This window comes from Asterias rubens, chromosome 17 (assembly GCF_902459465.1).
Source record: "Asterias rubens chromosome 17, eAstRub1.3, whole genome shotgun sequence".
Classification (NCBI taxonomy): Eukaryota; Metazoa; Echinodermata; class Asteroidea; order Forcipulatida; family Asteriidae; genus Asterias; species Asterias rubens.
Genome location: NC_047078.1, coordinates 10,198,702 through 10,222,601, shown reverse-complemented (window position 1 = coordinate 10,222,601; position 23,900 = coordinate 10,198,702). Strand labels below are relative to the sequence as shown.

Here is a 23,900-nt window from a genome sequence, read left to right as displayed (position 1 = left end):
TTTCGAAACCTCAAATTCTAAATCTGAGGTCTTGAAATCAAATTCGTTGAAAATTACTTCTTTCTCGAAAACTACATTACTCCAGAGGGAGCCTTTTTTCAAAATCAACAGCTCTCCGTTGCTCGTTACCAAGTAAGTTTTTATGCTAACAATTATTTTTAGTAATTACCACTAGTGTCCAGTGTCTTTAAATGTCTCTTTTTTGGAACCAGGTATATCTGGCTGATATGTATAGTCCCAAGTACGTGTGGATAGCGCCGTCTCTGAAATCAGCTTGGTGGTTAAATTCCTCTGACGCAGAACTCGATCCATGCACGCAAGAGCAGCTCAACTCAGCCGTCAACTTAATGACGCTCGTTGACGGTAATCAGAGAAAGCCTGAAGTGATGGATTTGGACTTCAATGGAGTGGTACGGAGCGCATTTTTTTCCCTGTAAAATTGCCATTCTCAAAAAGGTTCTTGTTTTTTTTTTATAAGGATTCCTGTTTTTAATAATTTTATTGAATTGAATTGAATTGAATTGAATTGAATTGAATTGAATTGAATTGAATTGAATTGAATTGAAGTCAATACAAATTCTTCATTGAAAAGCATTACAAACCCGGTTAAAATACTGAGATTCCAATGACCGATCAGTTGGGTCCCAAAATGGAAGTCAACGATTTTTATCCCTCTTGTAATAATAAGGTCAAACATTCGAATCACAATACCAATAACAGATGAGGAGAATCGTGTCTTATATATTGTTTTAAAAAGCAACTGCAACTAAAGGCGTGAATCAAGACGTGGATACATTACAGAATCGGTAATAGCAAATCGTCTAAGATCACAGATATACATAAAATGTACACGGTCTATGATGAAATCGAACACATCCCTTGAAATATTTCTGTCTGAAATGTCATTTTTGATGAGAAATAAATAATTGCCCGCTTGGAGTTTATCGATAAGTGAGGGCCAATAGTAGTGAGTGTTTTATTCATGTTATGAATCGACTCATGTCATGCAAAATGTGTATTCGGTTTTTACTATTAATTTGCTCGTGACCCAGATGGCCGATCGATCTCAAACTTCTGCAGGTTTGTCAGCTTATGTAAATGGTGGATTACATAAAGTGACTTTACTGCCAGCAACTGTTTTGTTAGCCCAAAACAATTCTGTATTGTTCCTTTTATGTTTGTCAAATTTGCCTTTTTATGCAAAACTTTTGAGAATTATTTGCACGTTGAACCTCTCTTATTAGTTATGCTCTGTGTTTTGAAACTTTCTACAGAAACCCTTGCCGGAATATCGCGATTTTCACGAAGAAATTAATAACGGTATTGTGAATCCCTACACCTATGACAGTATCATAGCTATAGCATTAGCTCTGAATGCTTCCATAGCTGACCTACAGCGTCTGGATCCTCCACGACGACTCCAAGATTTCAGCTACTCCGATGACGAGATGGCTAGAGTCATCCTGAAGAACGCTGACAACCTCGACTTCACCGGATTACTGGTAAAAGTCCTCTTTTATGTTTCTTCATACAAGAAGATTTAGAAAGGTTCGCATAATTCAGCATCATCATCATTTAGGCTGTGTTCTTCCGGTGTAAGATGTTGCCCTCCTCATGTAGACGCAATTCATTTCTATTTGTTTGAGTTCTTGTCCATGTTGTTTCTTCGTAAACCCTGATGTCATCTCTCCATCTTCTTCTCAGTCCACCTCCTTTCCTTTTCCCTGTCCTTTGGTTGCCAGTCAATCATTCTTGTTGTCCGTCTGTTGTAATTTTTTCGGGCAGTGTGTCCAGCCCATCTCCATTGCTTGTTTTATTGTCCTTGTGATTTCTCTAACTCCAGTTATCTTTCGTATTTCTGTGCATTTCATCCTGTCTCTAATTGAGAAATGTATAGCATTTGCCTTTCCATTGCTCTTCGTGTTGTGCGAAATTGTTGTTTTATCAGTTTTGCTGTTGTCCATGTTTCTGCTCCGTACGCTACTGTTGGTGTTATAGCACACACTTATAATACACTTTTAACTTAAGTGCCATATGAATTTTCTTATCGCATATTAATTAACACTTAACCACAAAAAACAGCATGCAAGTTCGCCACCAAACATGGGTTAGCACACTTAGTCCACCAAAGTGCCCAGTGCCTTCCTTAGCTTGAAGGTTTGTTAAAAAGTCTTCGGAAAATCAACGTTCTGGGTTTGCTTTATTTAGGGACGAGTACATATAAAAGATGGACGGAGGCAGACGGAGAATGTCTACGTGGAACAGGTTCACGGTGAGTTGGTTATCATTTCAAGTTTATAAAAAAATATTTATATCAAATTTTCCGTGCAAACTTTATGGGTTTTATAACACAGCCAATAAACACAAATCGATTTTTTTATTTTTTTATTTAACGTGTTTGATTATAAATTGCTCGAAATCGCGAAAATGTGATTCAGTAACTAGGTGAAAAAAACTTATTCTGGTAATTGAGAAACCAGTGGTTATCTTTGTAGGATCGCTATTGTTTAAACACTTTGTTTACCCTAAACAAAAGAACACTTTAGAGGCAAAAAGTCTAACTTTGTTTTGGTACCGTTTGATATTTTTTTAATCCGATATAAATGTAGATGTACACAATAAAACTAACGAGTCCACGTAGTACTAATTATTGATCTATCCATACAGAAATTGATATTGTGGTATTTTTTGTCTACGTCTGCTCTAGGTGACAAGTATGAAACGGTTATGGTGTACCAGGTACAGACGAAGGAGTTTCAACCTGGGGGTGCAGAGCTGATGTGGGCAGGTAATTATTTAAAGCAACATTACATCATTTGTAAGAACAAAAATCGTGTTGAGGGCACAGATTTACATAAAACGCACACGGTCAAATTATGATAATAGTAGATAACATCCCTTGAAATATTGCTACCTTCTACTTCTAGTTCTGATTCACTACTCGGCAAAGTCCCATGATGGGATATCACGCCAAGATTACGCACGCGTTTGACCGATGAAGCAACTAGGGTAGATTAAGAGTGGATTTTGAACTGGGAGAGCGGGGTAGTGACAACAGGCAGTGGAAGATTGTTCCATGCAGGGGTAATTCTTGTGGGGGGGGGGGGGGGTTGTAGATGTTGGTGCGGGATGAAAAGGGGTGGGAAATAAATAAAACTAAATTCCCGTTTGGATTTTTACTGCTCATTGAGCGTTTTATTCATTTTTGTTTTGAATCGATGTCATTCAAATGTGCAATTTGGGCTTCAAATTTTTTTCGTAAGTTTTCTCGTAACCCAAGTTGTACCGGTCCAGTCTATTGACAGTGACTTGACCATAGCTTGCATCATTCTAACAATGACTGAAAACAGAAGTATTGTTTTATGTTTCCAGGAGGTCACATCCCAGTTGACGGTATTACTAGAAGGACAGTGATCCAGGAGATATCTTCAACAGCTCGTATCACGCTCTTCTCTCTCGCCTCACTCGGCTCTGTCATGGGTTTGACGTTCCTCTTCATCAACATCAAATACAAACATAGGAGGTACTATCATAACAGTATTACTTGTTGCTCAAACCGTATGCATGTTGCACCATTAAAGACACTGGACACTATTGGTAATTGTCAAAGACCAGGGTCCAATTTCATAGCGCTGCTAAGCACAAACATTTGCTTAGCATGACATTTCTCCCGTGATAAAAACAGGAACGCCAACCAAATTTCCACGTGATTTTCAAGACAAGCACACCACAGCTGAATACCAGTACGAAGCAACATGCAACAAAAGGAGGATTGATTGGTTGATAATCCTGTTTTTATCAAGGAAGAAATTTAGTGCTAAGCAAATCTTTGTGCTTAGCAGCGCTATGAAACTGGGCCCAGCCTTCTCACTTGGTGTATCTCAACATAAATATGCACAAAATAACAAACATGTAAAAAATTGAACTCAATTTAGTTGCGAGATAAAAAGAAAAAATACCCTTGTCACTGAAGTTGTGTGCTTTCAAATGATTGATTTCTACATCTAATTCTGAGGTATCGTATTCAAATTCGAGGAAAATTACATTTTTCACGAAAACTTTCTCGTTACTTCTGATCAGAGGGAGCCGTTTTTTACATTCGTTTATACTATCAACAGTGGTGCCATTGCTTGTTGCCAAGTAAGTTTTTATGCGAACAATTATTACCAATAGTGTCCAGTCTGACTTTAATTAACTACAGAGTTGACTATTTTGACTCGAACCCAGGTTGGTCGACAATAGACCTTTGTTTGTCACGCTGTCACCATCTTGGTCATGTTCCATGTGTCAAATCACAGTAGTGATGAATGCTTACACCCATAGAGCAAACACGACACCAGACTATTATTTCGTCCAGCCTCAGTTTGGTTTCAATGAGTTGGAATGGAGTAAAATAAAGATGGCCACACCGTGATAAAGGTCTATAAAACGATTATTCCATTTCCAGGGCCATCAAGATGTCAAGCCCTTCCCTGAGTAACCTGACTGTGGTCGGTTGTCTGCTTCTCTACGCGTCGGTCTTTGCCTCAGGGTGGGATAAGACTAACCTGACTGACTCGGCCATCGTCATCAAGTGTCATGTAAGTTCTTATAAAATGTTTGCCACTCACCTTGACCGAGCAATTAACAAAGACCAGTCTTCCCACTTCAACATTATGCACAAAAAAAAAAAAACACTGTGAAAATTTTAACTCAATTGGTCGTCGAAGTTGCGAGATATTAATAGAATAAAAAAAAAACACCCTTGTCACACGAAGTTGTGTGCTTTCAGATGCTTGATTTCGGGACCTTCAAATCTAATTCTGGGGTCTCGAAATCAAATTCAAAAAATTATTTCAGTGGAAAATTACTTTTTTCTCGAAAACTACGCTACTTCAGAGGGAGCCGTTTCTCACAATGTTTTGTACTATCAACAGCTCTCCATTGCTTGATACCATGTAAGTTTTTATGATAAAAATAATGTTGAGTAATAATTAACAATAGTGTCTACTGCCTTTATTAATAATTTAAACATGTCTGCTGTTGCAGGTTGAGCGAATGCTGATATCTGTTGGTTTGTCTCTTGCCTTTGGTTCTGTCTTCATGAAGACCTACCGTATACACGCAATCTTTACCGTAGCAGTCAAGCAGTTCAAGCAAATTGTAAGGGAAAAACAAAAACACGGATAGAACAATTTAATCCGTCAATAATTATCTTGGAGTCGTTCTGAAACAATAAGCCATTATTGCGTGTTAGAATTTGAATCAAGTTTGTCTGGTACATACACTGACGTGCGTGCTTTATCACACGTTACGACTTAATAGACAGTTGCTATATTATGTTTCATGACTCCCGGCAAGCTTTTGCATAGTTACGTTCGAGAATGTGAACACCCATACACAATTCTGAATGGATGTGCATGACACAATGGTACTAGGGTTTGCTCATCTGGAGGTTGCTTTGCAAAGGCTTGCACCGAACCATTCTGACATAGCACTGTCTCTATAGTCTGAGGAATTCAAATGTAAGTGGTAACTTGTGACGTATACCAGACAATTTTTTTTTTAAATATAGCTCGCATTATGGCTAAATTAATAGTCTGTACTTTAAAGTCACCTGGAAGTAGTATTTTTTCAAAATAAAGCTTTTGTCACTAATATATGTGTTTTGATGAGTGGAATGGAATAAACAGTTAACTAAGGTTTTAAAAAAATCAGTTCTTATGTTATTTACAAATTTAAGAGTAGACCCCGACCCGAGAGGGCGCTGTTCGTGACGTCAATCGAGGCAGACTTTGCCTGTAATGCGTAGAGTAAACACAATTGCAAAGTACATGTACGGACCAAGTCGTGAGTTTGTACGTTTCAAAAAAAAAGAAAATTGTTTTTTTTTCCGGCAATGCCGGCCAGGTGTATTGCTGCTGAATGCAGAAAAACACTTTTTGAAATGTACCAACTCACGACTTGGACGTACATGTACTTTGCACGTGTGTTTACTATACGCATTGCAGGCAAAGTCTGCCTCGATTGACGTCACAAAAGGGATAGGCGGAGTAAGCCCCCAAACAACTTTATATATTTTGTTAACATATAAATCGTGACAAACAATTACTAAAAAAATTGTTTTATTGTTCGTCAGCATGTACTCTTATGTTTGAAAGATTTTTTTTTATATTTCCAGGTGACTTTAAGGGGTTTGCCCTAATCCTCATGTTTTCCATTTTTAACTTTTGTTTTACTGCTTTTCTCGAAACAAACAAACAAACAAACAAACAAACAAACAAACAAACAAACAAACAAACAAACAAACAAACAAACAAACAAACAAACAAACAAACAAACAAACAAACAAACAAACAAACAAACAAACAAACAAACAAACAAACAAACAAACAAACAAACAAACAAACAAACAAACAAACAAACAAACAAACAAACAAACAAACAAACAAACAAACAAACAAACAAACAAACAAACAAACAAACAAACAAACAAACAAACAAACAAACAAACAAACAAACAAACAAACAACAAACAAACAAACAAACAAACAAACAAACAAACAACAAACAAACAAACAAACAAACAAACAAACAAACAAACAAACAAACAAACAAACAACAAACAAACAAACAAACAAACAAACAAACAAACAAACAAACAAACAAACAAACAAACAAACAAACAAACAAACAAACAAACAAACAAACAAACAAACAAACAAACAAACAAAGGATCTACCTGACTGGAAACTTATACTTGGGGTGTTGATGATTGCTGTCGTGGATGGCGCTATTTTCATCCTATGGATTACGATGGACACAGCGGCGGTGACGAATATCAATTTGGAGCCACTGGTAAGTGCATTGGTTTATTAATTTACGTGTGTTACACAACAAACGGGACCAACGGCTGTACGACCCATGCAAAGGACGAAGCAATGGTGAAAATACCTTGCGTAGTAGTGAAATATTGTCATATCAATAAAATTAATATTCTGTTTCAAAAGTGTTGTTTTTTTCGTGTTTTTTACACACTGCTTGGTATCAACAATGAGTTCTTTATCCCCAATGTTTTGTTTTGTTTGTTGAATTCATATTCTTGTAATGGTATTTTGTTGGTTGATTGTAAGTTGTTTTAGTTGTATTATATATGATTACTTGCTTGTTGCAAATTGTGTGTTACTTTATCATTTTAAGCTACTTGAAGTAAAGAAATGATTCGTAATGTACCCCGTGAAATTCAACCTATCGGTTGTCACACTGTACATCCATTGTATTGTTGTTTTATGAAGTAAACCAATAAATAATTCCAACAGCTTAACCGTATCAAAATATATATATATATTTAAACAGCTTGATATGACTGAGCCCGAGAAGGAAATATTCAACGTCCCTGTGGTAAGGTATTGCACCAGTACCCATGGGCAGTACTTCATAATGGCCCTCTACGGCGTGAAAGGTGTTCTGTTGACCTTTGGCCTCTTCTTAGCCTGGGAAACGAGAAATATTTGCATATCACAGCTAAATGATAGTAAGTAAATTCTTAAGGCTATAATAATGTCCCTAACACCGGCAGAAATTTATACTGGTGCGCCAGGGAATTCTGTCGGCAGGAGATTGTGTCCCCTTGTGAGAACTTAACATGGGGGTAAAAAAGGAGGATTCAAAAGAGGGCGCTCTATCGGAAGAACGCTTGTTCACAGTTTGCCATTTTTGGGTGCGTTCGTTTAGCTCCCCTGGGTCGACCCCGGTGTGTGGCGGGTTTTTATTCCAGGATGAACGTGGGTAGTTATCTGCACACGTTCGTCCTGGAAAAAAAAACTCCACACACCGGGGTCGACCCAGGGAAGCTAAACGAACGCACCCTTTATGGGGGGGACCGCATCGCCGGGGGACAAACCTGCTGAACAAAATACTCTACGCAAAATTAAGTAGGATACCAGCCATAAATTATGCTGGCATTTATTTTCCGGTCTTTGTGACTTTAAATAGTATACTTTCCAACTTCTAAACAAGAGCTTCGTTCTTTAGTAAGAACAAGCCCTAAAAACAACATTTACGATTTTTCCTCCACAAATTTAGGTAAATACATCGCAGCCTCTGTGTACATTGTCTCACTGACCATCGCGCTGACCGTTCCAACGATGACCATACTGGGTGACGACGTCAACATGACGTATGTGGTTCCCTCAGCAGCCATTGTGTTGGTCAACACAGTTGTGCTGTTCCTAAATTTCATCCCAAAGGTGAGAAAGTTGATTGTACGATCAAAAAAATAATGAGACACATTGGTCTGATTTCCAAACACAATAATTTACATAAACGGCACTAAGGTCACTATAATTTATTCATAGTGACCTTTGTACCGTTTATGTAAATTAAGTCGAACACATTTCTTTCTTTTGTTTGTATTTATTTTAATCTTCGACACTCTAAACAAGGCACTTTATGACACTATTAATTTGTAATTACTCAAATTAATTGATAGCATAAAAACGTACATGAAAAAAAAATGAGTTGTTGATAATATAAAAAACTGTGAAAAATGGCTCCCTCTAAAGAAACGTAATTTTTTGTGCAATCATTCAGTGAAATTAATTTATTTCAATGGTTTGTTATTTTATGCATAATGTAGGGAAAGCAAGTGAGAATACTGAAATTTGAAGAAACGTAATTTTTTTGTGCAATCATTCAGTGAAATTAATTTATTTCAATGGTTTGTTATTTTATGCATAAATGTAGGGAAACCAAGTGAGAATACTTGACTTTGACAATTATTATCAAAGGTGTCCTGTACCTTTATTTATTTTGTATTTTACAGTTGTACCTGTTGTTCACTCTCGATGATAAAAGCATTCGTGTGAGTATGATTAATCCTACGGGATATGGCAACAAGTCAGAGAGGCAGGTTGCAGAACTACGCTCCAAACTCGAACAGGTAAAACAACATTTTGCCTATATAGAATATATCTTTAAAATGTGTGCTGTTTGGAAAAAGTTAAAGCCATTATACCCTTTCTTTAAATGTGTGCTGTTTGGAAAAAGTTAAAGCCATTATACCCTTTCGGTAAACAGTAATGTCCAAGTCCCACACTTCGTGCATCACAACTTATATATAAAAATAACAAACCTGTGAAAATTTAGGTTCAATCGGTCATCGGAGTCGGGAGAAAATAACGGTAAAACCCATTCTTGTTTCCGCGCGTTTCGCCATGTCATGACATGTGTTTAAAATAAATCCGTAATTCTCGCGAACGAGAATTTATATTGTTTTAATGTTTTCTCAAAAAGTAAAGCATTTCATGGAACAATATTTCAAGAGAAGTCTTTCACCATTACCTTCTGTAAACCCTGTAAATTATTTGTAAATCTGTGAACTTTTTTTTTTTTCTGTACCGAAAGTGTATAATGGCTTTAAAGATGCTATGTCAGATTTTTTGCCGATTTTACCCCAAAAAGTTTGATTTAAAATTCAATAGGTATTTTGATGGGGGTCGAGAAAGTTACAAGCTTTCATTTGAGCCATTGCTCGAAAAAGTCCGCCAATTATTAGTAGCAGTGAAATAAAGTGCTCCAAATTAGTTTTTGTCAGGATCCAAATTAGTTTTTGTCGGGATCCCGACAAATATATCACGTGACCAATTCTTATGTGTTTTATAAGAAACGTTTTAAATTTTTGTCATGGTTCCTGACCATTAAAAGTAGAGCGGGGGATACTCTTTGAAATACCATTCACTCAAAAAAATCTATTTTTTAATGTTTTGGGGGGCAAAAAATATTGACATAGCATCTTTAATCACCAAACACTGAATATGCAAAAAAAAAATGAATTCATTTAGTTATTATTATGTTTGTTCATAATTATTTTGTTTACTCAGAGACAAAAAGTGCTTCGGGAACTGTGTGTGAAGCTGACAACTTAGTATGAATTAGACTGTAATAGACGGCCAGAGTGAAACACTGCTACGACCCTCGCGGTGTACAACTTCAAGCACTACGTTATTCTTGAGAATGCACTGATCTTATTAAACATTTTTGCACGCAGGATAATGATTAAAGACACTGGTAATAACTACAAAATTATTGTGAGCATGTGACTTACTTAAAACGAGCAATGGAGAGCTGTTGGTGTAGTAATAACAATATTTTGTGAGAAACGGCCCCCCTCTGAAGTAACCCAGTTTTTAAAAAAGAGGTGATTTCTCACTCAAAAATACATCAGCTGAGGTCTCGAATTCAAGCATCTGAAAGCACACATTGTGTGCACCAAGAGGGTTTTTCCTCCCATTATTCCCTCGCAACTTTGACGACCAAAGAGTTCAAATTTTCACAGGTTTGTTATTTTATGCAGATGAGATGCAAATGAGAAACTGGTCTTTGATAATTTCCGAAGATGTCCAAGGCCTCAGTGTCCTGATTACCTTTTTCCTGCAAAATTCAGTTTGGTTTTACGTTTTTATACACAATTTTTAATGAATGTTATTTCAAAGAGTATCACCCGCTCTAACGAAAACAAGTTGAACTTATACTTTTAATGGTCAGGAACCATGACAAAAAACATTTCTTATAAAACACATAAGAATTGGTCACGTGATTTTGTCGGGATCCCGACAAAAACTAATTTTGAGCACTTTATTTCACTGGTACTAATAATTTGCGGACTTTTTCGAGCAATGGCTCAATGAAAGCTTGTAACTTTCTTGACCCCAATCAAAATACCTATTGAATTTTAAATCAAAATTGTTGGGTCAAACCGGCAACAAATCTAACGTAGCATCTTTAAGTCGTCAGATTCGGAACCGTAGACCGGTGCCTATATACAGTTTGACAGCGGACGTATACTTCAAGGCCCCGTGATCCTTATGTGGAGATACGTAGGGAAAACGAGCCAAATTGATTTCTGTCGTCGATTTGACGTATAATCTATAGGTTTATATAATCATAATCACTGCAAATTCACGGGCCTCGAAATGCGTACGTCCGATGTTCAGACTACCTACCTATGGTTCCGAATCTGGCGACCGTTAGACTTAAAGAGTGCCCTCAACCCGGCAGCACTAACTGATATTGTACAAACTTCTGAATAAAGTTTGCTTTACCATCTTGTGGTGTGTTCTTCTTGTAAACAGAGTTATTTACGTTTAGTTGCCAAGATGGGCACAAAGAACGTCTGTTTCATTGTACACCGTGAGCCGTACACGTAAATTTCACAAGTATGTTCGGAACCTGTCAATTACTTTGCACATACATTGTCACAGTGGAATTTTGAGCAAAAAACCCGCCTCGAAACATGAGCAGGTGTCACAGGGAATTCGCTGTTTCACATTATTATGCCTACTAGGAATAAGTTTGGTTACCGCGGGACATCCGCTTTACACTAGCCCGACTGCAGGGGGCAGCACCGTATTTATTGACAATGGCAATTCGGCTTGCAAGATAATAAATCTGCTGCCGCAGTGATGCAGAGAATACATTGGTCACAAAAAAGATGACGAGCGCCCTCTGTTGAGCAACTACGTTGCTTCATGTTATCTGCCCTTTTTTGACATTATTTCAACCATGTTTCAACGTTGAAACACCCCAAAATATAAAGAATGTTGGTAAACACTTTCTTTTTCTGCGTCAATATTGCTATAATTGTTTTCAAAACAGTTACTATTTTAGGCGCGTGATTCAGTACCAGTCAGCACCTCAGCCTTTTTTTTATAACAAACAAAAAGTGCAAAGGTCAAAATTACGTCATCTGATTGGCTGACATTTTGTATTATTAATTTCACCAAAAATTCAGCAGTGAGATAACGTTTGTGTTAAAACGAACGTTTTAACGTTCTTTTCCCTCCGTTTCTGATGTGTAAATATTGCTAAGAATCATGTTTTCGTGGAGGATATTACTTCTGATTGTGTACGCTTCAAGCATTACAGGTAAGGTTCGAATAAAACGATAAAAACACCACATTTTTACAATTAATTTTTGTGTTCAGTCTATATAAATGTCAACGTGCTGTCACGGATATGTCCAGTTTCCGGACAATACTTTCATATTGTCCGCGTCAAACATGTCAAATTATACTGTTACTAAAATTGATAAGCTAATTTTTACACTATTCTAAAGGAAATGCTGGTCCTCTGTCTACTTACAAGTTCGCCATGAACTAAAAACAATCCACCCGCCAAAAATAAAATAAAAAATGATGCCCATTTTGGCAGTTTTCTGGCACCGCTTTCCTCTTTCTTCTCTCTCTTGCAAAATTAAAATGCTTGTCTTGTTCTGTAAAAATATGTTGGTTTTGTTTTGGGATAACTTTCTGTATGGCGCCACCACTGTTTCAATCATTTTTACAAAAAGGGATATATTGACTTGAGGTAAATTACACCTATTTTAGATCACATCACATATCTATTCTAATTTCTAATGAAAAAGTGGTGGCGCCATATGGAAGTTTTTACTTTGTTTTGTCAGTAGCTAGAATTGTCATTTTCATTAGTTTCTTTAATTATTGTTGATTTAATTAAATACAAAAAAATTAATTTGTTGCCGGCAGTTGTCGTCGGGCGTCATCACTTGTGAGTTTTATCTCTGACCTATTTTTGATTTTATTTTTATTTATTTATTACAAAAAGTTTGGGAAGGGAGTCTGGTACTGTAGGGTACATGTACATGTACCTGGTAAAAAAATCTTACGCATAGCTGGCCTCTGAACATGGCATCTGTGCTAATTACAATTTCGGACTTTATTTCCCTCTAACTAAAAATATAATTTATTGTAATCATGGGAAATGTACACCGCCATGACCATATTGTAGAATGTCTATTTTATCGTAAAAATAAACTTTTCATTTAAAAAAAAAAGAAATCTTAAACGGTCTCTGAATTCTGGGATGGAAAAGTTAATTCTGATAATTAAAGAGCCTATCGATCATGTCGATTGTGAATCTGAATCGGTTCCTGTGTGCAGAAACGTGTGCAAGGTTTCTGTGTGCAGAAACAAGGAAGTGGACGGAAACAAAACTTAAATTAAACAAATCAATTATCCTTCGGTTTCACACTGCCTTTTTCATACAGCGCCTTTAATGTTCAAAATAATAAAACAAGAGCCCTATAAAAATACAAATGCTTTGTGAAACTGCACTTTTAGATTTGAAGAAAATATGGTCAATCAAAGACAGGGACCATACAATGTTTAAAGTCACCTGGAAATATTTTTTTTCTTTCAAACATAAGAGGATATGCTTACGAACAATAAAACAATTTTTTTAGTAATTGTTTGTCACGATTTATATGTTTAAAAAATATATAAAGTTGTTTGGGGGGCTGACTCCGCCTACCCCTTTTGTCAATCGAGGCAGACTTTGCCTGCAATGCGTATAGTAAACACACGTGCAAAGTACATGTACATCCAAGTCGCAAGTTGGTACATTTCAAAAAGTGTTTTTCTGCATTCAGCAGCAATACGCCTGGTCGGCATTGCCGACTCACGACTTGGTCCGTACATGTACTTTGCAATTGTGTTTACTCTACGCATTACGGCAAAGTCTGCCTCGATTGACGTCACGAACAGCGCCCTCTCGGGTCGGGGTCTACTCTTAAATTTGTAAATAACATAAGAACTGAGTTTTTAAAACCTTAGTTAACTGTTTATTCACATTCCACTCATCAAAACACATATATTAGTGACAAAAGCTTTATTTTGAAAAAATACCACTTCCAGGTGACTTTAATGTTTTTAAACTTGCCCAGATTAAAATACTTGTACAGGCCTTGAGCTGCGCTCTCTAAGGGGCATATCATTTTTCTTAAGGGGCACTTCCACATTGTACAGTATGGGTTAAATGTAAGTTTGTATTGGAACCTTGAGAGGGCACCACACTCAAGCAATAGACCAATCCATTAGGCTCCGCCCATGGCGCACATGTGAGCAAGAACACGTGAACCTCTCCAATGCCATTCTGCACAACTCTGCCACGCACCCTAAAAGCATACGCGGATGCATGTCAGACTTTAATAGTATCAATATAAACCACAAGGGAAACTGACTGGGTAAATTTGTAAATGATTTTGTTTTGGGGTTGAACAAAGAATTGACCAATATAGGGCTAGATAGCTCAGTTGGTAGAGCGCCAGCACGTTAATCCGGAGGTCGCTGGTTCGAATCCTACTCTAGTCAATTCTTTGTTCAACCCCAAAAATCACTTTAATAGGGTCAGACTTTTGGTTGTGTAATGGGTTGTGATTGGTCAATACGTTTTGGGGCGGAGCTTAAGTGGACCGGTCTATTGCTCTGGGTGTCATTGATTAATGTATGCAGGGGAAATAATCACTGTGCCCTGAGGTTTGAGGTTTCTCATTTTCAATGCATTGCATTAAATCAAGCATACGCGCATGCATGTCGGACTTTATAGTGTCAGACTTTTGGCTGTGTAATGGGTTGTGATTGGTCAATACGTAGGATGGGGCGAAGCTTAAGAGGATCGGTCTGTTGCTCTGGGTGTCATTGATTAATGTATGCAGGGGAAATAATCGCTGTGCCCTGAGGTTTGAGGTTTCTCATTTTCAATGCATTGCATAAAATCAACCAAATGAATGCATACTGAATGTGGCTGGTCAGAAGATTGTGCATTGAAATGTGTTCCTTTGTCCATACCTGTTACCCCTTTGTGTGGTGTTCACAAAAGTTGTTTATCTAGACTTGGAGTTGCTATTCAGTACCACTCAGTGCGGTCATGGTCTGTTATAATACAGAGTTATTGAACTGCCATGACTGGGTGCACTGTGTTTGTATAGAGAGTTGTGATGTTGCCATTGGCGTTGTTTGGCAATAAATAACTAAAGTCTATGTCTGTTATTCATAACATGTTACCGATTGTACTTTGGAATTTGGTCTTGAACGTGAATACAAAATTAGCACGACAGTTGACATCGCAAAGTGATATTGTATTGTGGCATTGTGATTGTGCAAGTATATGAAGTACATTGTACGGTTTGCAATGTTGTACTCTCCAAGTTGTACTGTAGCCTACTTGTTTGTTCTAAACAATGCTCTCCTGACATTACAATGATGTGGGATGTACAAATAGGTCCCTATTACACGATTTTATCAAGCAATATTGCAAGCAATTTCTTTTACGTTTTAACTGAACTTGCTTTGCGCACACTGGATGCTAATGTTGAGAACCAAATCATGTCTTTTTTTTTTGGGTAGCAACTGATACTTTTTGTTTAGCATTTCTATGACATACGATGTACAAACTATACATTGGGAAATCATTCACTTCCTATATTGAATGTTACTTGTACATGTAGGACTCTTCCTTAACACTACTGTACCCGGTTACAATTTTATAAGCAGAGAAAAAGCTGCTGTGTGTTCACCCTAATAAAACCACTCTCACTTTGCCCATTGCGTGAGAAAAACCAGTGCAACCCACTTCTTCTTTTGTTATGAAAAACATGAAGTGAAAACCATGAATAGAATGCTCTGGAGACTGTGAAGCAGAGCTTTTAAAACCATGATAAACACCAAGTACAGTGTATGTACAATCTACATGAAAAAATTATGAAGACCTTCAGTTAGAAATAAATGGGTCCCAAATGTCGTACAGTTTTGAAGAAGAAAAGAAAAACAGAGGAGAACCTACTGTGTTATTCGGATGTGAAACATTATTCATACTGTTCACATTAATGTCACTTCATAAAGGATGACAAAGTACATTAAGTAATGTTAATTCCAAGTTGAATGAAGTCTTTTGTTTTTGTAATTTGTGGAACTTTCAGATGGTGCCTTGAGGATAGTGCCAATCTATGCTACATTCAACGTTGCTGAAGGGGCCAGTGCATCTGTAACTTGTACCAACCTAAACTCCCAAACGGGTGAACAACCACAGTGGATTAATCCTTACAATCAGCCCATCGGAACATACGGAGGAGGTAAGTTTTGTACTGCCAAGGGCCCATTTTCAGAAAGCTGAGCTTTAAAAAAAAACAGAAGCAAAAATAAGTAGGATACCCAGTCTAATTTTGTACATAAAATAGTATTTTTAAATGCTTACCAGAATAAGGTTACCCAGGCCTACAGTACATGTACCTACTCATAAGCAGGAGACCATGGTGTCTTTCCTTTTTTGAAAAATTTTGTAAATATGTTATGTTTGTTATACATTTTTTGAACTGAGGGCCTCCATGGAAAGCAGTGCTCGGCGCTGATCGTAGTTTACCCTCGTTAAAGATGACATAAATAAAATAAATAAAATATTGTTCTCTTTGTAAACAGGTGGCTCTCTGGACATGTACGTAGTTCATTCAACCGATCCAGAGACAGCTCAGAAAGTCACTCGTCTTCAGATTAACAACATCATAGAGAGCTGGGCGGGAGGGTATGATTGCCAGGCTAATGGTGATGCTGAGTCCATCAACATCAATGTCTTCAGTAAGTAATAATAATAATACAGTACATGTAATCCGTAATTAACAGCATCATTGAGAGCTGGGAGGGAGGGTATGATTGCCAGGCTAACGGTGATGCTGAGTCCATCACACCTCTAGGCGTGTATCAATGCGCTCAGTATTATTTCCTGCAAGGTATGTGGAGCTACGTTTTGAAGAATGAGACCTAATACCACCATGAAATGGTTTACAAGGTGCTGTGGTGCAATATGCTGCCAATCAAACATGGAACACCAGGGTGATCCCCTTCTCTTTACGATAAGTGCACTGGGCTCTTTTATGTGCATTATACATTACATGTACTGCATGTACTGGGACCTTCAGCTTTATGTTCCATCCGAAGGACGCAGCAATTAGAATAAATAGTATTGTCTTGCTAAAGGACACAAGTGTCACGACTGGGACTCGAACCCACACTCTGCTGATCAGAAATACCAGACCCTGAGTTAGGTGCTCTTATCCGCTCGGCCACGACCAGTGTTTGCTATTCATGTTTTGTACGTCTAGGAAAACTTGTAGTGCAAAAATTAACATCCATTAAATTTGTGGCACTCGCTGCTAGGATTTAAACTGCCTTTAGCATTGGGGCTCTAGTTTCAGTGGTCTAGTGGTAAGACATCTGGGCTCAATTTCATGACTCTGCTTACTGTAAGCACAGAATCGGCGCTAACGGAAGCAGGGAATCGTGATCGTAAGCGCGGAATTCGGCGGTAAGCAGAGCCATGATATTGGGCCCTGCTCTAGCAATGCAAAGGTTGTGGGTTCGAATCGGTCCGTAATCAACAACATCATTGAGAGCTGCAAGGGAGGGTGTGACTGCCAGGCTCACGGAGCAGTAAGTCCATCACCATCAATGCCTACAGTTAGAATAGCTTCTCATTTAAAAAAAAATTTGGTACCCTCATTTTAGTTCCTTTTTCTTATACAATGTAGTAATTAATAAGAAATTAAGTGCCTTGCTCAAGGACACAAGTGCGACGCTTGAGTGACCAGGCCAGGATTCCAACCCACATTCTGTAAGTGACAAAACTTAATTCCACATCCCCAGGACTGCTTTGCCACAACAGCCCAAAACCCATCAAAATTAATATTGTTTGTGTGTGTGTTTGTTTCTTCTATCAGAGCAAGTGTCGTTCCCCTTTGAGGCAGCTGAGAAGCAGCAAGTGTTGATCTATCATGAAGCTGGTAACTTGGATTGCACTATGGAAGGAGATCCGGACACCATTGTAGACTGGTTGGGTCCCAACGGACCCATTCTGAATGGTTAGTTTCATTTCAAAACTTAGATGTTTAGTCGCAACACAATGCAAAGTAAACTTTCCTTATGATAAGGAAAGTTTACTTTGGATTTTGTGGACGACTAAACATGTATGACACATGCCTCTATCAGGGATGCCGGTTTTTCGGTCATTGCCAGAATTCCTGCTTTTAAAAATTTTCCCCAAATTTTTCCGGCGCTCCGTATTTCATTAGACCGGAGAAAATATATTTATTGAAAACAGATTTCCGGCGCTCCGTATTTCATCTGGCCGGAGAAAATATATTTTATTGAAAACAGATTTCAGCGCTCCGTATTTCATCTGGCCTGAGAAAATATATGTGCCGCCAACTTGCCGTCAGAATTTTCTGTTTTATAAAAAAGATCGCTGTTATGTTTTTTTTTGTATTGTTTGGCGTCTGGGGGGGGGGGGGGGGGGGGTTGGCCTCCTTTCCTTCGCAGCACATTTTTTTTCAGGCTCTGAAGAAAAAAGTCCCTGGCATCCCTGCTCTTTGCTTCGTTTTTTTAACCGGCGAGGGCACCAAGGCATTTTCTCCTTGGTAAAGGGCATCCTATGAGGAAATTGTAAATTTCTACTGGAACATTTCAAGGGCACCAAGACAATCGCCTTTGTTGCCTCCTTGAAGTATCACTCAATAGAGAATCTTGACACCGTGAGAGGCATCTTGGTTTCATGCTTAAGATAACGATAGTTAACGTGTAACAATGTTTTTTGTTTTTTTTCTGTCACAGGAGGGCGCTTTCTAATCACTCCAATGTATGGCTTGACGATCGATAACGTCACTTTAGATGACGAAGGGGATTATATTTGCCAGGGGACTGTCCCAAATGTTGGCGCCTCCGAGAACCTTCGGATCTTTGCTGACGTTCAAGGTAAACAAGTTTGTAAACAAGTTCATAAAGAAGTTTTAAACAAACCTTGTAAAAGGGTAAACACTTTGTAGACAATTACATGTAAACAAGCACATGAGATGACAAAGTTTCGCAATAATTACTAATGGTAAACAAGTTTGTTAACAAGTTCACAATTTTGTAAACAAATAAACAAGGTAAACCAGACAGTTAACAATTATAAAACGAGTTTGTAAATAAGAAAACAGCCTTAACAAGTTTGTATTTTGACAGTAAATAGATAGTGAGCCCAACACCAGTCAGTAACTCAAGACCAAAACTGTTGGACTCTGATTATAGACCTTTTTTCGCAAATACTTGGGCGCGTGCGTAAGGTTTGGAATTAGGTGACCTGTGGTCTAACTGGTTATCAAATTTGATCCATAGCTATCACACAATGCACCTCATTCAACAGTTTGCGCTTGCGCAATGGTATTAGCCAAAAGGTCTATAGCTGTACATGTATTAGGCGGCCCCCACGAGCACCCTCTCCGACGAGTGTAACGCTCGTGGGAGACGGAGCGCCGCTGGCCCCCACGAGCCACCTCTCCGACGAGTGTAACGCTCGTTGGAGACGGAGCGCCGCTGGCCCCCATGAGCCACCTCTCCGACGAGTGTAACGCTCGTGGGAGACGGAGCGCCGCTGGCCCCCATGAGCCACCTCTCCGACGAGTGTAACACTCGTGGGAGGCGGAGCGCCGCTGGCCCCCACGAACCACCTCTCCGACGAGTGCCTCCGACTCTGCACTTTGCCGTGCACCCAGAACACCGTCTTTCCACCAAGTCGACCTAAGTAAAGCTAATCAGTTGTGCAGTCCTCAGTTCAACAACAATCAATTGAAACATGGTCCCATTTTCATAAAGCTGCTTAAAGAGCTTAGACATTTCCTTTCTGCTGAACGAAAATCAGCAGGATACCAGCTACAAACGGTACACGTAGAATGGCATTTTGGGTGTCCAGTGCCTTTAAAGAGAGTAAGCACATTCATGTTTATCTCACTTGACGAACTCTGTTTCCCACGTTGAACAGTCAAACCAAGGATAAGCTACCCACCGATCAACAAGAACGCCACCGAAGGAACCAGTGCGTTCTTCACCTGCGAGGCCATCGGAGAGCCGCAGCCCGAATACACATGGTTCGACGGCACCGTCGAACTCAACGACGGAGTCAAATACATCGTCCAAGAAGAAGGGCGGCGATTGATGATCACCGACCTCCAAGAAGATGATGAGAAACGATACACGTGTCACGTCGAGAACGAAGCGGGGTTTGATCGACGAGATGGGGAGCTGACTGTTGATATCCCGCCGACGCCAACCAGGGCGGTGACGTTGGAGAGAGAGGAAGGACAGACGGTGATGTTCTTCTGCGATATCCAACGAGGAGATCAGGAGCATCTTGTACTGCAGTGGAAGCGGTTTGAGAAGTGGCTGCCGATGGGTGTACAGGTTAGTTTGTTTGTTTGTTTGTTTGTTTGTTTGTTTGTTTTCTTTCACTTTATATTTTCATATACATACAGATAAGTGATGATTAAAGGGTTCGGGTACTTTTTGTATGACACAAAACACAATGTCCACATATTTACATTAAACTTACAATGTACATGGATTTAAAGATAATAATAATAATAATGAGACCTCAGATTTAGAATTTGAGGTGTCAAAATCAAGCATCTGAAAGCGCACAACTTCGTGTGACAAGGGTGTTTTTTCTTTCATTATTATCTCGCAACTTCGACGACCGATTGAGCTCAAATTTTCACAGGTTGGTTATTTTATGCATACGTTCAGATACAGTAAGTGAGAAGACTGGTCTTTGATAATTACTAAACGTGTACCTTCCCTTTAAACCATGTTAGGTTGACTCCAGAATCACCATACAAGACGAGTCAGGATCGGGGACTGGCAACCCAGGAAGTATCTCACTCACTATTGATGGGATTCACCGAGGGGACGAAGGACCCTACACTTGCTTTGCCAGAAACAACGGCGGGTACGCAGCAGTCGACAGCATGCTGAATGTCAGATGTAAGTTGTATGCCTGTGATTTTGAAGGTGACTTTATAATTTACACTGGTGTTTCTGATTTAGGCCCGTAGGCACAACAAAACTTGCTAAGCACAGAATTTTATTGTTTAGCAGAAATAGATTACCAGCCAAATTTACGATTGTTGTGGCTGGTTTCCTCACTCAATTTGTGAAGCAGATTGTGCTTAGCAATTATTTCTGCTAAGTGAAAACAACAAGACACATTTTATGGCATTTTGGATGTTAACTTGTTTCTGCAAACCTAATTTGTGTGTGCTTAAGAGAATTATGGTGTATCATGGCTGAGGGATCATGCAAACCAAACTAAAATCCCATGTGGCGTGTCATAGCCTAGCGGTTAAGAGCATCAGTTTCAAGCTCTGGTGTTTCTGATCGGCATAGTGTGGGTTTGAGACCCGGTCTTGACACTATTGTCCTTAAAGGCAGTGGACACTATTGGTAATTACTCAAAATAATTATTAGCATAAAACCTTTCTTGGTGACAAGTAATGGGGAGAGGTTGGTGGTATAAAACATTGTGAGAAACAGCTCCCTCTGAAGTGCCATAGTTTTGGAGAAAGAACTAATTTTCCACGAATTCGATTTCGAGACCTCAAGTTTAGAACTTGAGGTCTCAAAATCAACCATCTAAACGCACACAACTTCGTGTGACAAGGGTGTTTCTTTTTTCATTATTATCTCGCAACTATGACCGATTGAGCTCAAATTTTCACAGGTTTGTTATTTTATGCATATATGTTGAGATACACCAACTGTAAAGGCTAGTCTTTGACAATTACCAATAGTGTCCACTGTCTTTAAGCAAGACACTTAAAGGAACACGTTGCCTTGGATCGGACGAGTTGGTCTATAAAAAGAATGTTTGACTCCCATAAATGGCCGACCGTGTTAGTCAACGAGGTAAAAAGAAAACGACGCAATTTTGAGGCATATTTGTGTAGATCATTGTATTCTACTTTTACAACATCTTCCTATCCACATGCATTTTTATCACAAATGGTTACAGAACGCTTTGCAAACACCAACTCGACCGATCCAAGGCAACGTGTTCCTTTAACCATCATTGGACTCAATTTATGTAATTCACAGAATGTGGGTTTAAATCCTGGCCTGGTCATTTGCAACACTTGTGTCCTAGAGCAAGGCACTTTATCATAATTGCTTCACTGAATCCCGGAGTACAAACTGACAAGTGGGTACCGGCGAGAGCTGGGGAGTATTCTGCGATAGACTGGCATTCTAGCCAGAGGGAATACAAATATTTTCAGTTGTTAAAGGGAATGTACACGTTTGGTAATTACTCAAAACAAATATTAACTTAAAAAACTTACTTGGGTTCTAGCATTGGAGAGCTGTTGGTAGTATAAAACATTGTGGGAAACGACTCCCTCTGAAGAAACGTAGTTTTTGAAAAAGAGGCAATTTCTCACTAAAATAGTAAAAGACTTCTAGCTAGAAGTCTTTTATTCCAATGACACTCCAATGACCAATTGAGTTCAAATTTTCACAGGTTTTTTATTTTATACATATGTTGAGATACATTAAGTGAGAAGACTGGTCTTTGATAATTACCAATAGTGAACCTTCCCTTTAAAGGAACACGTTGCCTTGGATCGGTCGAGTTGGTCTTTTAAAAGCATTTGAAACCGGTTGTTATGAAATGCATATGATTAGAAAGATGTTTTAAAAGTAGAATATAATGATCCACACAAGTATCACTCAAAATTGCACGGTTTTCCTTTTACCTCGTCGACTAACACAGTCGGCCATTTATGGGAGTCAAATTTTTGACTCCCATAAATGGTTGACTCCCATAAATGGCCGACTGTGTTAGTTCGTGACGTACTTTTAAAACATCTTTCTAACCGGCCATATGCATTTCATAACAAATGGTTTCAAACACTTTTTATAGACCAACTCGTCCGATCCAAGGCAACGTGTTCCTTTAAAGCCAAGGAAACTGGATATAAACAGCGGCCTGAGAAACCATAATTGCTTTTGGCAGACTTTACTTTTTGTACCCTTTCTTATTTCCAGACGCACCCATCATCAACCTAGATTATACGCCCGGTAAAGTATACTCATGGGTTGGTCGCCAGATCAACATGACGTGTCACTGGTATGGTTTTCCCATACCCTCAGTCAGGTGGTACGTCAATAGCCAACCGCTTTACGGCACGGTCGGTGACGTCGCTGGAAATGCCACCATCTACGACTTCAGAAACGGTTCAAGCACTCTCTATGTAAGTTCTAGACAATGAAATTAGTAGGAGCATTTAAAGGCACTGGACACATTGGTAAATAGTGAAAATATATACTAGCATAAAAATTGACTTGATAACAAGCAATGGAGAGCTGGTGATAGTATAAAACATTGAAACAGCTCCCTCTGAAGTAATGTATAGTTTTTAAAAAGAGGTAATTTCTCACTCAAATATTAAAAGACTTCAGGCCTGATGCCCTTTTTAGGCATCTGAAAGCAAACAAATTTGTGCAAAAAATTGTGTTTTTTCTTTCATTTGTCCTTATTCTCTTGCAACTTCGATGACAAAGATTTGGTGTACTATATGAATTAGCCCTGGGTTCCGAGTGAATGTCACTACTTAAGTAATATTGTGGATTGCTGTTGACAAAAGATGGGAAAATTTTGATTGAAGTGAGAATCTTGCATTGCAATTTAATTTAATTTATTGTCCATTACAAAGATAAAAATGGAAAATTTACATATCTAAACATTGCAATAGGAAACTACATTGTAACAGACGCCATTGCAGTGAGCAACTTTTTGGGTGCAACAATATCATCCATTAATAACTTGATATTATTGTTTAACATGTACTTCTCATAGGTTGATACAGGAGTGAATGACTTCTTGCCATACCAATGCCAGGGTAGAAACAAGTACGGCAATGCTCTTCATCGCATACAGTTTGAACGAGCATGTAAGTTGAACTGAGTATTTATTGAACTTTTACATGTATGCTTGACCCTGCAAACTCATTTAAATTTTGTAAGCATCTCACATTCTGTTCTCACCTGTGTAAAAAATAGAGCTGTTTATTAACATGATTGAGAGAGTTGGGACATAGAGGGGTTTAATTGTATTGTATTGTATTGTATTATGTTTTATTCCAAACTGGAACACACCCCTGGGGAGGGTAACAATATTATAAAAACAAAATACAGTTAATGAGTAAAGTCGTACGGAAAGGAATTAAATTTAGAACAAAAACAAATATATTTGTAATCACACAGTTT

The 23,900-nt window shown here is 38.5% G+C and overlaps 2 protein-coding genes across 6 annotated transcripts in view; both read left to right on the top strand.

Annotated features, from left to right (window-relative positions):
* Nucleotides 1-2,228: 2,228 nt before the first annotated feature.
* On the top strand, nt 2,229-9,946 carry LOC117301279 (gamma-aminobutyric acid type B receptor subunit 2-like). Its single transcript, XM_033785164.1, has 10 exons — nt 2,229-2,272; nt 2,708-2,788; nt 3,373-3,523; nt 4,448-4,580; nt 5,029-5,142; nt 6,715-6,837; nt 7,336-7,513; nt 8,065-8,228; nt 8,804-8,920; nt 9,861-9,946. Exons 2-10 carry the CDS (start codon nt 2,728-2,730, stop codon nt 9,903-9,905), a joined length of 1,086 nt encoding a protein of 361 aa, XP_033641055.1. The 5' UTR covers nt 2,229-2,272; nt 2,708-2,727; the 3' UTR covers nt 9,906-9,946.
* A 1,785-nt stretch (nt 9,947-11,731) lies between these two features.
* Nucleotides 11,732-23,900, top strand: part of LOC117301422 (fasciclin-2-like) — a 35,757-nt gene continuing 23,588 nt past the window's right edge. For 3 of the 5 annotated variants that reach the window (XM_033785401.1, XM_033785399.1, XM_033785398.1), the window contains exons 1-9: nt 11,732-11,904; nt 15,755-15,907; nt 16,251-16,406; nt 17,546-17,686; nt 18,435-18,575; nt 19,624-20,042; nt 20,453-20,621; nt 22,680-22,885; nt 23,491-23,584. In XM_033785401.1, coding sequence (XP_033641292.1) covers nt 11,853-11,904; nt 15,755-15,907; nt 16,251-16,406; nt 17,546-17,686; nt 18,435-18,575; nt 19,624-20,042; nt 20,453-20,621; nt 22,680-22,885; nt 23,491-23,584 — 1,531 coding nt within the window. In that variant the 5' untranslated portion in view covers nt 11,732-11,852. The remainder of the gene's footprint in view (nt 11,905-15,754; nt 15,908-16,250; nt 16,407-17,545; nt 17,687-18,434; nt 18,576-19,623; nt 20,043-20,452; nt 20,622-22,679; nt 22,886-23,490; nt 23,585-23,900) is intronic. The other 2 variants (XM_033785403.1, XM_033785400.1) reach the window with 1 other exon arrangement.